The sequence below is a fragment of the Pongo abelii genome, chromosome 8 (assembly GCF_028885655.2).
Source record: "Pongo abelii isolate AG06213 chromosome 8, NHGRI_mPonAbe1-v2.0_pri, whole genome shotgun sequence".
NCBI classification, from domain to species: domain Eukaryota; kingdom Metazoa; phylum Chordata; class Mammalia; order Primates; family Hominidae; genus Pongo; species Pongo abelii.
This window is the reverse complement of record NC_071993.2, coordinates 3,110,193-3,126,317: the sequence shown is the minus strand read 5'-3', so window position 1 is coordinate 3,126,317 and position 16,125 is coordinate 3,110,193. Positions and strand designations below refer to the sequence as shown.

General features: G+C 47.3%; 1 protein-coding gene across 5 annotated transcripts in view; it reads right to left on the bottom strand.

Moving 5' to 3' along the window:
- The window catches only part of PFKP (phosphofructokinase, platelet), a 67,711-nt gene that overhangs the window by 34,284 nt on the left and 17,302 nt on the right, over window positions 1-16,125 (bottom strand). For all 5 annotated transcript variants that reach the window (XR_008510203.2, XM_054521665.1, XM_054521664.2 and 2 more), the window contains 2 exon segments: window positions 3,599-3,676; window positions 1,426-1,615 (listed from right to left, as the gene is read on the bottom strand). Coding sequence is in view for 4 of the 5 variants with exons in the window: in XM_054521665.1 (XP_054377640.1) it covers window positions 1,426-1,615; window positions 3,599-3,676 (268 nt within the window). In the remaining variant the exon portion in view is untranslated.

The window sequence follows — 16,125 nt, the reverse complement described above, 5'->3', positions numbered from 1 at the left end:
AGCTGGCAGCAGTTACACACAATGGGCGCTGTCACCTGGCACTTAGACAAGAGCAGTGGATTAGAAAAATAAAAGAAAGGATCCACGTTTGCAATCGGTAAACAAAAATCTCAGTACTTCCTGGCAACAGCTTCAGAGAATGACACGGCTTTGAACAAGGATACGTTACAATTACGGAATTAAGAATCTAAGACACTAGGCCATCTTCACACTGGTTTCTCATGCATCTGTGGGAAGCTGGATCGTGGGTGGGCATCTACCTCGCACTCAGGACAGACCTAGGCTGGGCAGTTCTGCATAAAGGGAATCGGAACCATTGAAGGGCCAGGGGCAAGCTTAGGCCCGGACTCATGGCCACTGTCCCGGTCAGTGCACTCACTATGCTGTGCCAGACAGGATGAGGTGGACAAGCGGGAACCGTGAGGCCTGGCTGCTTCCAACGGGCAGCCTTCTCCATCCCCTACGAGGACGTTCACAAACCTGGGGACAGCTGCTTTGCCTCAATGCCGCCTCTCATCGAGTTGCTATAAACAATATGCTTCCCTGGTCATATTTAATATTGCATTGAAATTACATAATAACCGCTTCAAGGGAGAAAAACTACACTTCGGGAGGCCGAAGCAGGTGGATGACCTGAGGTCAGGAGTTCGAGACCAGCCTGGCCAACACGGTGAAACCCTATCTCTACTAAAAATAAAAAAATTTAAAAAAAGCTGGGTGTGGTGGCGCATGCCTGTAATCCCAGCTACTTGGGAGGCTGAGGCAGGAGAATTGCTTGAACCCAGGAGGCAGAAGTTGCAGTGAGCCAAGATCGTGCCACTGCACTCCAGCCTGGGCAATGGAGAGAGACTCTGTCTCAAAACAAACAAAATCGAACAATCAAACAAAACAAACAAACAAAAACCTCATACACACCGGGCTCTCAGAAATGCTTTCCTAAGTACTGCCAAAGTTAGTACTGGATGATGTATTGGCAGAGATTTATCATCTAAATAAATTAAAGTCCTGTGACAACTTCAGTTTTAAAGGACCCCAGCGAGCTGGAGGGATACAGTGTGAGGGCTGAAAGGTGGATGCTAGTGTCCCAGGCTGCTGGGGACCCGGCTCGCCCCACGGCTGAGTGGCCATTTGATTCCTCATCTGTAAATGGGATGATCTAAAACCTGGCTTAGACGGCTGTCGTGAGGATTCCATAAAACCATCTGTGTAAAAGGTCAAAGGGTGCCTGGCACATGGTAAGGTTAAATTACTAGCATTCTTATGATCATTGAGGTTGTTTTTGAGATCATAAAAAGTCCTGAGATGGTGACCTGCAAGATCTGTGAGAACAGGTGCTTCTGCCACAGTGAAGAGGGAAACGTGTCTGTTCCAAAGCTCGGAAACAGGGCAAAAACCCGCAGGACAGAGGAGCAGGCGTCCACTCACCGTTCCTGGCCAGCTCCTCCAGCAGCCCGCTCCACTCCTTCCGGAAGAGGTTGGCCCCGGTGAGGCTCCCGTCCCCGCCGATCACACACAGGTTGGTGATGCCACGCTGCAGCAGGTTGCAGGCAGCCTTCAGGCGGCCTTCCCGCGTGCGGAAGGCCTGGCACCGCGCGCTGCCAATGATCGTCCCACCCTGGGAAAGACGACACCAGCTAATTTATCTCCTCTCAGTATGACAGAGAGCCAGGTGGATGGCACACACAGGCCGACTATAAACACGGGGTGCCGGAATTTACATTTTTCTCATTTTCATCTTGTGAGTTAGTAACTAGCTATGGAAGACTGTGATTTTCCTGTTTTTAGTCCCAGACCAGCATTCCGTGGACAAAGACAGGCGCATCACACCCACGAGGAGCCAGGGACGGTGCAGAGCCAGGCACACGGCAACCGTCAATTAAATACATGGAGCAGGAACCAGCCTGCGGTGTCACAGCAGCCGCCACAGCAGCCGCCTCAGCACCAGCCAACGAGTTCAACCAGGTGCACGTGGAACCAAAGACAAGCCCACTGACCACCAGAGCATGCCGGCCAGGACAAGGGAAGTGGTGTGACCAGCAGCCAGGCTTCTCCCTTCAGTCACCCCTTAGAGCACCTGCAAGTAAAACCAGCAGGAACCTGGGGCCAGGGGGATTTTTTTTTTTTTTTTTGCACCACATACCCACTGCCCCTTTTAAAGAGCTACATCTTCAGGATCATAAATTCTTTCATCCAAACTTCCAGCAGACATAGATCATGATTTGTCACACTTGGTTTTCCAAAAACTAAGAATTGTTGTTGGGATCCACAAATGCAGGATTTCTTTAAATAAAACCATGAATGCACCAACAAACTCCATCCGTACGGGATCCCTAAGCGCGTGCTGACTTTGTCAAGCAAGGTGCTCATAAGCACAGCGGGGGTTGTCTCTGCACTGGAGGCAAAGCTCTCCCTGACTTCGGTCTGCAGGCAGCTCCCAGGAGACCCCTGAGGTGATGTGAGTGCGTGTTTCGATACACCAATGGTGCACACACACAGCTCATTTTCACATACAGAGACTTACTAATATTCCAAATCCCAGAAAAGCTCATATTTTTACATGAAACCTACCACTAATTTATCAAAACATTATGAAAAGGTTACAGAAACTGGAATTCACTCCACACGATCCTACGTCACTGGCACCAAGCGTGACCGAGACCACTTACAACCCAACCCCCAAGGCAGGTAAGGGTGGGGGTGCAGAGCAGGGCAGGGGTGCTCTCTGGACTCTGCCTGGACAAAAACCTGGGGGGCGGCATGAGAGCCAGCACAATGGGAGGTAGAGCCAGCAACCCAGAAACTCCAACCAAAGAGACGAGGTGGCCGCAACTCAGGAACGAAACCAGGATAACTGGGCTGCAGAGGAGTGGGTGCCATTCCCATTCTCTCGCTCACTCTCTTTCACACACACACACACACCACACACACCTACACATACAAGGACACCACATATACACACACCCCACACACAGATACACATTCACTAGCCACAAACTCACACAGTTAACACATACACACTCACACACCTACATACAGACACACACCAAACTCACACAGTTACACACACACCGAGATTCACACACCACATATACCACACACAGAAACACAGACTCACTGATACACATACACACTTCAACTCTCCGTTCACGTCTTGTCTTCCTCCGTCAATCACGACCGCAGAACGGAAACGCTCCCCTGTGTGAATTCAGCCCACACTGTCCCGATGTTTTGTAAATGTTGCTCCACCTAACTTCCGTGGTTGTCAAAATTCCCTCCACCTCTCTTCTGATGTGTCAGAGCTCAGGAGGCACCCAGTGCAGAGAGAGCCTGGACCAGCACGAAGGTGTGGGCCCCATAAGCGTCTTCAGCAGGGAGGCACCGATTTGGATTATTTATATTAACAAGTACTCAAAGTGACTCACAGATTAACACATGCATTTCTAAAAATCAAACCACAAGTAAAGAGCTGCTCACAAAGTCTGTTCTGTCCACATAATCTCTATTTCTCAACTGATCTGAGCTCAAGTGTTCTGGGAACTTACTAGACATAAAAGAGTCTCTAACTCAGAGAACCCTGTGGACACAGCCCAGTACCTACCACTTGCAGGATGCTGGAGACGCTCTCCCAGTCAGCCTCCGCGATGTTCGAGCCTCCGTCCACCATGCCCTGGTAGCCCTAGGGGAGAAAGGGAGAATCTTTTAAAAATGAGATAAACTTCACTAAATGGGAAGTGATCCTTAAATTACATAAAACGGGAAAAACGACAGTGAATGTCAGTCCCTGAGCATCCGCTGGTCAGAAGACAGGGCAGTTCCAGCGCTGGATAAAAGCAGTGAATTGTGGGAAAGTCCTCACCTTGAGTCCCTAGTAATGGGAACGTCTGCCTAGACTCAGCCTCAGAGTGCAACGAGGAATCAAGCCATTCTCCTATGGCCCAGCGTTTCCCGAGAGGTTGAAAGGCATCACGTTCACCCAACGTGTTTATCATACTTCAGCACAAACTCACAGGCACACAGCATTGTCGACCACAGGACATACACGGGAGCATTTTGTCAGGGGCTCCGTCTGCCAAGGCAACCTGGGCCACTTGGGATATATGTTAAATAGTATTAAACAGCACAGCTGAATAATAATTGTCTGCCTTACCCTCCATTAATGACACACTGCTGCATTAGGGAATCAGATATCAATATGTGAGGACATATTGATAGAAGAAGCCCAAGGACAATTACCTTTTTTTTTTTTGAGACGGAGCCTCACTCTGTCACCCAGGCTGGAGTGCAGTGGCGTGATGTCGGCTCACTGCAACCTGCCTCCCGGGTTCAAGTGATTCTCCTGCCTCAGCCTCCTGAGCAGCTGGGATTACAGGTGCCTGCCACTGCACCTGGCTAATTTTTGTAGTTTTTAGTAGATACGTGGTTTCATCTTGTTGGCCATGCTGGTCTCGAACTCCTGACCTGATGATCCACCTGCCTCGAACTCCCAAAGTGCTGGAATTACAGGTGTGAGCCACCGCGCCCGGCCGACAATCACCTTTCAGTGCTAAATGCATCCCCATCTTTATCTCCACGGAATACACAAGATCAGGAAATGCAGCGATGCCCACTGGTAACTTCATCTACGTAACTTGCTTTCCACAGCATTTAATCTTAAGAAGGAATAACTATTAAGGATTTAGAAAAGCTCATGATAGATTACTGTTGGATCCATAAGCCCACCTTAGTGATGGTCAGGAGGACGGGAAAAATGAAGAAAGGTTTTAAAAATTGAAATGACTCATAGATTATGGAGTTCTATATATAAATTAATCAATAGTGCAGGCACCTTGATAGCTGGCCAATTTGTATACTTATATTTATAAATGTAAATTTCTACCAGAAATATCATATATACACGTGTGCTTATTTTATTTTATTTTATTTTGAGACAGAGTCTTGCTCTGTTGCCCAGGCTGGAGTGCAGTGGCACGATCTCGGCTCACTGCAACCTACATCTCCCGGGTTCAAGCAATTCTCCTGCCTCAGCCTCCGGAGTACTTGGGATTACAGGAACACACTACCAACATCTGGCTAATTTTGTTTTTGTTTTTCTGTTTTAAAGTAGAGACAGGGTTTCACCATGTTGGCCAGGCTGGTTTCCAACTCCTGACCTCAAGTGATCTGCCTGCCTGGGCCTCCCAAAGTGCTGGGATTACAGGCGTGAGCCACCATGCCTGGCCACCTGTGTGTTTATAATTTAGTGTCATACATGTAATAAACAAGAAAGGAGAAAACAGTCTGGAATGGAACAGAACCCAAAACAGAGCTGGTTCATTTCAGCACTGGCAGCCCCGTCTGCACCTCCCGAGACCCCCTAGGCACCTAGCCACTGGCTCACAGGCTGGTACAGGGACTGCCCATCACCAGGCCCCCTACCTCCATGACAAAGCAGTGGAACATCTTCTAAACACAGCCCAGTCTCACTCTAGGGATTATTATTATTATTATTGTCTCCCCTTGCTCTGAAAACAGATTTCCTTTGCAGTGCAGATGAGCCCAGTATAGCTGTCCCCCGGAGGGCAGGGGTGAGCAAGTGTGAGATCGGATGCAGGCCTCGCCTCTGCACAGGGCACCCTGGGAGGCACCGTTTATGTTCTGTCCTGCTGCGAGTGCTCTGTCCACACAAGGACTCACTAGTAACAGATGGCCACGTGCAAAGCCATGAATGACTCTTGGAGGCCATATTCCTTAGAATATTATAAGTACAATAGGTAGGTAGGTGGGTAGGTGGAGACGTAAATAAAGAGATAACCTAGCCTTGGGGTTGCATTTGTAGTGACCTCTACCACCCCAAACTCCCAGGTTTCTCTTTTTTTTTTGAGACAGAGTCTCGCTGTGTTGCCCAGGCTGGAGTGCAGTGGCGCGATCTCGGCTCACTGCAAGCTCCACCTCCCGGGTTCCTGCCATTCTCCCGCCTCAGCCTCCCTAGTAGCTGGGACTACAGGCGACTGCCACCACGCCCGGCTAATTTTTTTGTATTTTTAGTAGAGACGGGGTTTCACCATGTTAGCCAGGATGGTCTCGATCTCCTGACCTCGTGATCCGCCTGCCTTGGCCTCCCAAAGTGCTGGGATTACAGGCATGAGCCACCGCGCCCGGCCTCCCTGGTTTCTGCTAAGAATTATGCTTCATTCTGCATGCACAATAGAGCGCTCCATTCTTCAGTTCTGGGAGCAACACTGAACAAACTGCCATCTGCAGTGAACCTGACTTTCCAGATTGACTTCCATGAAGCTCAGGGGGCAAGGAAACAAGGAAGCAGGCATGTGGCCTGGGCCGAAGAGACTGAGCCTGCACCACCAAGAAACGGACCCTTCTTAGGGTGACGACGTCCCATCCTCCAAGCCCACATCTCAGGAGGAGAAAAGATGACCCATGATGAGGCCTGAACTGCAGCAGAAACTGGGACCTCCCTGAGAGGACTGGGATGTAAAGCGGCCGTAACCCTGGGGCTCCGGCAAAACTGAAGACAGCTCCTAAATTCCCATACCCAGAGCTGCTGCTGTCATTTCTGTGCATGCAGTTTTTTGGTAAATAAAGAGACTGAGGGGAAGGCGCCAGTCCCAGCCGCCGCCCTGCTGAAGAGGATGCCACCAAGGCTGCTGCAGCATCCTGAGGCCGTCTCAGGCCCAGGAGTCAACCATGCAACCCTAACGGCATCAGCTTTCAGAGTATTCCTGGAACATGCGCTATCCCGGACGCTGCTTCCAAGTCAACCGCCACCCAGCATTTTACTAGTTAATATGCCATAGTGGGAACCATACAATTTCCTTTCCCTGCATGAGTTCCCAGAATTTAAACATGGATTTAATCAAACATGTTAACGCATCCTCTTGCTTCTAGAGTAGTAAGAAAACTGCTCTGCAAACCACATTTTGAAAAGTAAAATGTTCTCTAAAAGTAATTTCATTATTTTGTGTTGCATAGATGCATGTGGCAAAGAAAGCAATTAAAAAATAATAAGGGAGGGCTTTCTGAGTGCCACTTCCGAAGCTCCCTGTCTAGTGCATGCGTGAGCTAAGTTGCTAGGAAATGACTCATTCTTTAATTTGCAAAGTCACGATGCCCATGGAACATGTGAAAAGTAACTACCAACCACAGTTCCAAGCTGTCTTTCACCAACAAGGAAGATATTACTAAATTAGGAAGACTCATTTTGCCCAAACGTACTACAACGTAGAAATTCAGATGAGTTTTCTCTTTTGAAGTCTTCTTAGAAGGCTGAATATTTATCTTACTACAGCCAAAGCCCGAACGTTTCCTAAAACACCCTTTTGGAATTTGCCTTCCAAGCCAGTTTTATGACTCACATAGGAAAAACAGAGCATAAAACCTTTAACCTTATCTCAGTTTTTTGGCCAACGTCACATTCTCCGTCTTGTTGACTCTGACTCACAAGATGAACCTTGGAGCTCCTTGTTGGCTGTATCGAATCCATCGTCGGACAGAAGCTTTTACGTTGAGTCATTCGATCACATCTAAGAACATGCCCCAGGCTCTGAAGTCATTTTAACTTATTCGAAATTGTTTTGAGCTGTGTCTAAATAACCACAGCCTTCCAACCATGTAGGAGATCGTTCTATGTGTAGAGGTGGTTTTGGCCAGAACTTTTAGGCAATCGCCGAATCCATCATAAATGGAGTAAGCTAGTTCACCTATGCGCGGCTTTCTCGGACATCTCATATGTATTTTTTTTTTTAAAGTTACAGACAAAGGGAAATTATATTGTTGTGTTACAGCAGTAGGCTTTTTCTTTCAGAATGCTTGTTGGATGGGCCCATGTGTCTTCTCAACTGGATAATGCTTTTTTCCAATCTGATTTCCTGAATTCTTCACTCAACTAACTCCAAATGGTGAACATTCCAACTACCAGAAGAAAACAAGCTCCTAGAGATAACAGACTTTAAAAGTGTATTCCAGATAGTGTTATCACCAGCTTCCTGCAGACACGGTTACTGCATTCAGAGATTTAGGGGCTTTGCTGCTTCTGAGTAAATACTATTTTTTTTGTTTCCTACAGAATCAAGCTTTCCCTAGTTTAATCCTTTTCCCTCCCCCACAGAACCTAAAGCTACAACATTCCTTAATAAATTAAAGCATTTCACTTCTAGAATTCAGAGCAAGCATGCAGAGAGGTCAGCTCTGAACGGCTCTCTAGGCTTAGACTCAGGAAACACCAGCGTTCCAAACTAGGTGTGCAAGAAAGAGAGGCGGCAGGAATTTCACTATGTTAATGGTTTTCAAAGGCCAGGAATCATGGCTTTATCCTGTCTCTCGGAAATTCAGAGGTAGAGCCTGAGATTAAACAGCCCCTCGCCAACACACATCCCAAGCCCTGCTCACCTCCCCAACACTCTGAAGGAACGCTCTTGTCCAGAGACCCTACCAATCACCCCAGCAAAGCACCCTCACTGATTTCATTACTTGATAGAAAATTTCTATAGAGCGCCTCAGGATTTCTTCTTGGGAGACTCAGTCAACTGTAAAATTCTAAAATAGGTTAGAACACGACACACCATCATGTGGTCCTGCACTTGCTTCTTTGGAAGACCAATAATGCAACAGCATGATGTATTTAGCCCTCTGGCATCACAGATTTCTTTAAGCCAAAGCTAAGAGTGCACAATTCCAGGTAAGTTGTACAACCAACAGCCCCAGCAGGAGTGAGGCCTGTCGCCCTTCCTCCCCTGTAGAGAGATGGTCCCCAAGCACTGGCCCGGCGGTGACCTTACAGCAAAACCCCCCCTTGAGGCTCATTCAGCTGACCACAGTGGTGTGGAGGCGGTGGTGAAGGGAGATGGTGCTCTTCTGCTGCAGTTTGAAATGTTGACTGAAACTAGATTGTCTGAAGCCACAGACAATGGTGTAAATGGTGGTGGGATGAAGGCAGATCATACATGAAGAATTCAGCATGGGACGTGGCTGGCATATACACACATAATAAAAGATAATGCTTGTTCCTGTGGTTATCATCACTCCGGGTGTGTCGATTTTGTTGGACAATGTTCCAACGATAGGCAGGGAGTGCAGAGCAGAACGAGGCCACCTGAACAGGCCTTCTGGGAGTCAGCCAGCTCGGTGAGCACGCACGCTTGTTAGTGGAAGGCATGGGCTCTGGTAAAGACCCTGTAGAGTCAGGTCGGGCACAGCTACACGTAAGAAACTGCACAGTGCTGTGCTCAAGCGTCACTTATTTTTAGACAGAAATGGAGTGGTTGAGTAGTTTTCACTTCAAGAAAGTTAACGGGCAGAAACAGTTATGTTTAAAACATCAAAGAGATGTGACTGAATGGGATGTGGACAACCTTGCTTGGTCTTTCAACACTGTTGGGGGAAGGTGGGGGCGACAGTCAGGGATGGGAGGGGTGAGACAGAGATTTAAAAACAAAAAATCAGACACAGCCCCAGAAGTCAGGGCCAATGCTGTCACCTGTTCTTTGTCTTGCCAACTAGTTTCCACGGCCAGCCCCTTCCACACATCCCAGGAGCAGGAGCTCAGGCTTCCGTGGTCACCCCCTTCCACACATCCCAGGAGCAGGAGCTCAGGCTTCCGTGGCCACCCCCCTACCCCCATCCACACATCCCAGGAGCTCAGGCATCCTCCAGATTAGGAGGGGTACCCCACACCCCCTTCCTCAGATAGGGGAGCACCAGCATTTCTGGGGAAAAGGTGTTTATTTTGGGTCACAAGTGTGAGATTTCTCACTTTAAAAATTGTAAAAGCAGGAGCTTCATTTTATCCCAAAAGAAATATTTCCTATGGCAAATGAAGAATGAAGGGTTTCTATCAGGAAAGGAAAGGTTTTTTTCCCATATTTTTTCAATTTTATTGACACATATAATTTTACATATTTGTGGGGTACATGTGAGTATTTGTTGCACACACAGAACCTGTAATGACCAAATTAGGGTCCTGGGGTGTCCGTCACCCTGGGTATTTTTAACGTCAACCCATTCAGAACATTTCCAGTCCTCTTCCCCCAGCTGCTCTGAAATACATTAATACAATATGCTATTGCTAACACAGCCAGCCTACTCCGCTATCAACACTGGAACTTACTCCTTCTATCTAAGCGTATGTTTGAAACCGTCTACCTCTCTGCATCCCCTCCTGTCCACACCCCCTTCCCAGACTCTGCTATCTATCATCCTCCTCTCTACCTCCACAAGACCAACTAAGGAAGGGAAGCATGATGCCAATCAATTCATTGATAAGTTAATGGTTTGTTTATTGGTATAGTAAGTCAAGCTGTAATGCTCAGGGCTGAAACAAGGGAAGCTAAGATCACATGCTGATATTTCAAGCTCAGAAGGGTTGGCCAGTCTGGGTGCAGGAACAGGGCTGCTGACCAGGAGGCGTGGGGAGATGGAGACCCTCAGGCACCTGAGCTGAGCTTGGGGGCCGGTGGTGGGGGTTGGGTGGCACAGGCTCCATGGCAGCACATCTGGGAAGACCAGAGGCTGGATGCTGATGCTGTTCCAACACCCCTTATCCTTTCAACATAAAAAGGTATCACTTATCTGACACCTTTTGAATGTGTTGTTTTTAATCATGGAAAAAACTAGCTGATAAAATGATCAGAATTATTCCTAGCCTTTCTTTAGGGTGTGGACTATGACAAAGACAGCTCTGATATTGTTTACAAACAGCTATCCAGAGCAGAACCAAACTTTAAAACAAACAAAAAATTAAGATACAAGACTTTTTTCTTTTTCTTTTTTGACACAGTCTCACTCTGTCACCCAGGCTGGAATGCAGTGGCGCAATCTAGGCTCACTGCAACCTCCACCTCCTGAGTTCAAGCCTCAGCCTTCCAAGGATTACACCACGCCCAGCTACCTGTTGTGTTTTTAGTAGAGATGGAGTTTCGTCATGTTGGCCAGGCTGGTCTTTAACTCCTGACCTCAAATGATCCATCCGCCTCAGCCTCCCAAAGTACTGGGACTACAAGTATGAGCCACGGTGCTCGGCAAGAATCTTAAGTGAGTCATATTTGAAGAGCTATAATAATATGAACAATTGTTTAAATCTGCAGAAGAATATTCAACAACAAGATATGAAATTCATGAATGAAACCAAATGCAAGGAGCCGACTGTTTTCTGCAGCCACAGTGGCAGCCCTGGATTAACCAACTGACTTGCCCCAGCTTGGTTTTGACCCACCAGAGCCAGGGTAGTTTACCCTGGGCACGGCCTTTGGGTCAAAGCATCTGATATACTTAGTATCATCATCTCCAAGAAGCTAAAGACAGTTGTAGGCTTCTAAGGAAAAACCTTAGCTTAAGAGAAAAAAGAAAGAACCAACAATTGGTTCACCAGGTAGAAAGGAATGGGTTAACTGGCAAACCCTCCCCGAGTCTCCCTGGCACGGAGCCCAAGGCTTGGCATGCCTCACATGTAGGCTTGGCCCCGGTTTATAGGAGCGCACGCAGCGGCCAGACAGCAGAGCTCCGTCGATCAAGGCCAGGCTTTCAGCAGAAACGCCACTGTTCCCAGGTTAATACTTTCTTCATGCATGCACTATTAAAGGAAAAAACAAACCCCTTTAATTAATAGTAACCTGTTTAACTGTCCTGGTCTGTTGGTAACCTAGAGAGCTCTAGGTTAGAAACTAGAGTATAGGTGAAAAAATCTGTTGGATAAATTACTGAGTCATGCTTAAAAAAATAAAACATAATATCCTCTCAATTTGAGCCCAAATAGGTCTAGAACAGTGGTCCCCCAAAAGAGTGATTTTCCCCCCATAGGACATTCGCCGATGTTGGAGATACTGTAAGGACATCTTTGACTGTCGTGACTATGGGGTAGGTGGACACAGGGGTGCTGCTCAGCATCCTGTGGTTCAAAGGAGCCCCCACCAAGAATTGCCCAGCCCCAGATGCCGTAGCCCCTAGACTCAGAGAGAAGCCCAGACTGTGGGTATGACGCAGAGAGTAGGCCGGGGAGGGGCCTGGGCCTCTTCAATGCAGAGCCATCTATGAATAGATGTGTTCAGGTGCGGACCCCGTTTCCCCACCTGGCCACACACCCATGGAGTCAAAGGCACGTGCATCTCATCCCTGACAAGCAGACAAACAGCGCCTCTGCCCCGTTAGTCTCAAGACTTTTCCAAGTCCTTTCTCCCAGGGAGACAGGAGGGCAAACACCATTTCTACTGCACAGATGAACACACAGAAACGAAAGGTTGATTTATGCGTCCACGGTCACTGGAGTACGTCCTGCAGGCCCACGATGGCTCACCCAAAACCTAGGACTGAGAGGCACGCCAGGACTCAGAAGGCTTAGGATTTTAAAAAGCAGGCTTTTTTATGGCTGAAAAATATTCCATTGCATATATACACCACATTTTATCCTCTCACCCACTAATGGTCACTTAGACTGATTCCACATCTTGATACACAACGGAATATTATTCAGCCAATAAAAGAGAATGAATCCTGTCATTCTGAGCAACATGGATGGAACAGGCAGAAATTAGGTGAAATAAGCCAGGCACAGAAAGACAAATACAGCAAGCTCTTACTCATACGTTAAAGCTTAAATAAAAAATTGATCACATGAAGACGGAGTTAGAACTGATTTCGTGGAGACGGAAAACAGAATGATGGTTACCAGAGGCTGGGAAAAGCAGAAGGAAGCGGGGGTGTAAAGAAGGATGGTTAATGGGTAAAAAACAGTTTGAGATAGAAGGAATAAAATCCAGGGATGAGTGACACTATGGAGCGACTACAGTTAATAATGTATAATAATGTTATACATAATGTATAACACTGTATATAATATGTATAATACATATATAATTCATATTATACATAATGTATAATAATATATACATAATAATGTATAATGTTTCAAAATAACTAAAAGAGTAAAATTGGAATGTTCCTAACATAAAGAAATGATTGTTCTTGAGGTGATGGATATGCTACTTACCCTGATTTTATCATGATGCATCGCATGCTTGTATGGGAAGATGAAACGCATGGAACTCCCCCACGAGCCAGCAGCCCTGCTGCTGAGTATATATCCCGAGAAAGGGAATCGGGAACAAGAGACCTCTGCACTCCTACATTCACTCCCGATCACAACAGCCCAGTGTGGAATCAGCCTCAGCACCGGTCAGTGGATAAATGGACAAAGAAAACATGGTGCACGCCCACAACACAACACCGTTCACCCATAAAGGAGAAAACCCCGTCATTTGTGGCAACGGGGATGAAAGTGCTTTACTGTTAAGTGAAATAAACCAGGCATAATGGGTGTGGTGGTTCATGCTTGTAATCCCGGCACTTTGGGAGGCCCAGGAGGGCAGGATCACCAGAGGTCAGGAGTTTGAGACCAGCCTGGCCAACATGGTGAAACCCCATCTCTACTAAAAATAAGAAAAATTAGCCAGGCGTGGGGGTGGGTGCCTGTAATCCCAGCTACTCAGGAGGCTGAGGCAGGAGAATAGCTTGAACCCGGGAGGCAGAGGTTGCAGTGAGCCAAGACTGCGCCATTGCACTCCAGCCTGGGCAACAGAGGAAAACTCTGTATTGAAAAATAAATAAGAAATAAGCCAAGCATAAAAAGAGAAACATTGCCTGTTCTCACTCATACGTGGGAGCTAACGGAGTTGATCTCATAGAGACGAGAACTGCAATTATCAGAGGTATGGAAGGGGAGGGGTGGGGAAAACAAAGGATAAAAGGGAAGAAAAGACTATAAATACATTTATTATTACTGAACTCTATGCCCACAAATAGTAAAGACGGTAAATGATATATGCATATTTTACTTCAATAAAATAAATTTTAAAAAATCACATGTACCCCATAAATAGGTACAACTATTATGTATCCATAATAATTAAAAATAAAAAATGTTTTAAAAAGCAGTGTGTGCTACTGCACCCATACTCTGGGCCCTCGGGAGTGCGTGGCATCAAACCCACCCCTGCAGAGAGAGGTGGGAGCCGTCACCTCGGCTGGGTGACGGGATCACCCCCAGGCAACACACTCCAGGTCAGCCGGGTCTTTGCTGCCCAGTTAGGAAAACACTCACAGATTTTAGTGTGTTTTCTATCTTAAAGACTTGGAACCAACCCAAATGTCCATCAATGATAGACTGGATTAAGAAAATGTGGCACATATACACCATGGAATACTATGCAGCCATAAAAAAGGATGAGTTCATGTCCTTTGTAGGGACATGGGTGAAGCTGGAAACCATCATTCTCAGCAAACTATCGCAAGGACAAAAAACCAAATACCGCATGTTCTCACTCATAGGTGGGAATTGAACAATGAGAATGCTTGGACACAGGAAGGGGAACATCACACACTGGGGCCTGTCATGGGGTGGGGGGTGGGGGGAGGGATAGCATTAGGAGATATACCTAATGTAAATGATGAGTTAATGGGTACAGCACACCAACATGGCACATGTATACATATGTAACAAACCTGCACATTGTGCACATGTACCCTAAAACTTAAAGTATAATGTAAAAAAAAAAAAAAAAAAAAAAAAAAAGAATTAAAGATACAGGATTTTTCCATCTGTAACAGCAAAATGATGATACCCTAAATGGATTCAACATTTATTGCTACAACTGGATATAGAACCCACCACTCATACAAAGTCCTGGCGGTCTGAGGGTCCATGAGAACTTATGTTCCCAAGACGCCCAGAGGTAGGCTGATGCCCGGGCTACCCCTGGAGGGAGGTGAAGAACTGGATCCGTTCACTAGGATTTCCCACCTTCTGGGGTGGGTGGGGAGGGTGCCAGAGAGGCAATTTGGGCTCAAATGAGTCGATCCCCAGGCTGCTCCTATCTCCCTCAGTAAGATAATTCCAAAAGCCTGATCATTCTTTGTGCCAAAATTCATAAATAGTCCATTCAGCTCTGCTCCTAGACAGCTTCGAAGGTGCCACTTACTATAAAAGTTATCAGAAAAATTAGAATTCCCCCAAAACACCATTTGCACACAAGGATTCATTTTGGCCACATCTCAGCAGAAGAATTGCAGAAGTTCCTTGAATTTCCCTAAAGGAAATGAGATGTCAGAGTCAGAACCCGGGGGAAGGGGCAGGAAGAGGCGCTGTCCCCATCGGACGAGGTTGTCCAGACCTCGTCCAGACAGCACCTGCGGCCATGGAGTCACACGGATGGGCCTCAGAGCCCCAGCCCTCCCAGCTGAGACAGAGAGAACATATGGGGTTTACCTCCAAATAAAGCCCAGGGCCTCCAAGCCGGGCTCCTGTAATCCCAGCACTTTGGGAGGCCAAGGCGGGCGGATCACTTGAGGTCAGAAGTTCAAGACCAGCCTGGCCAACATGGTGAAACCCTGTCTCTATCTAAAATACAAAAATTAGCCAGGCCCGTAATTCCAGCTACTCAGGAGGCTGAGGCAGGAGAATCGCTTGAACCTGGGAGGTGGAGGTTGCAGTGAGCCGAGATCACACCACTGCACTCCAGCCTGGGCGACACAGGACAAGACTGTCTCAAAAACAAACAAACAAACAGCAGAGAAAGCCCAGGGCCTCTGGGGTAGGCCTCCCAGTGTGTTCCATACCAACTCCTTAATTCTGGTACATACCATGCAGACAGGCATAGGTCTGAGGACATCTGAATCCCACCAGGAAACAGACAAGCGACTACAGCACACGATGACCAATAAAAATCAGACACCTGACAACCGCCACAAAAACACAACCCTTACATCAAGAGAGATTAAAGTGGGCTAGGGACTGCATCCAAGATTAGGCGCTCACACTCCCCTCGGCCTCACTCCCCCAACCCCTCCCCAACTAACAACATTCAAACCAAACACAATGTGCCCTTGGTTTAGTGCAGGGTCCCTCGGCCTTGTTTCTGCCAACGTTTGGGTCTGGACCATTCTTTGTGGGGTGTGGTCCTGTCCATCATAGGATGTGCAGTGGCATCACTGGCCTCTCCCCAGTACATTCCAGGGGCAATCCTTTCAATAATGGGACAATCAACAAACGCCCCCAAACACTGGTAAATGTGGAGGACTGTGCTGGAGAGGAGGGTGGAGGACTGTGCTGGGGAGGGGGTGGAGGACTGTGCTGGGGAGGGGGTG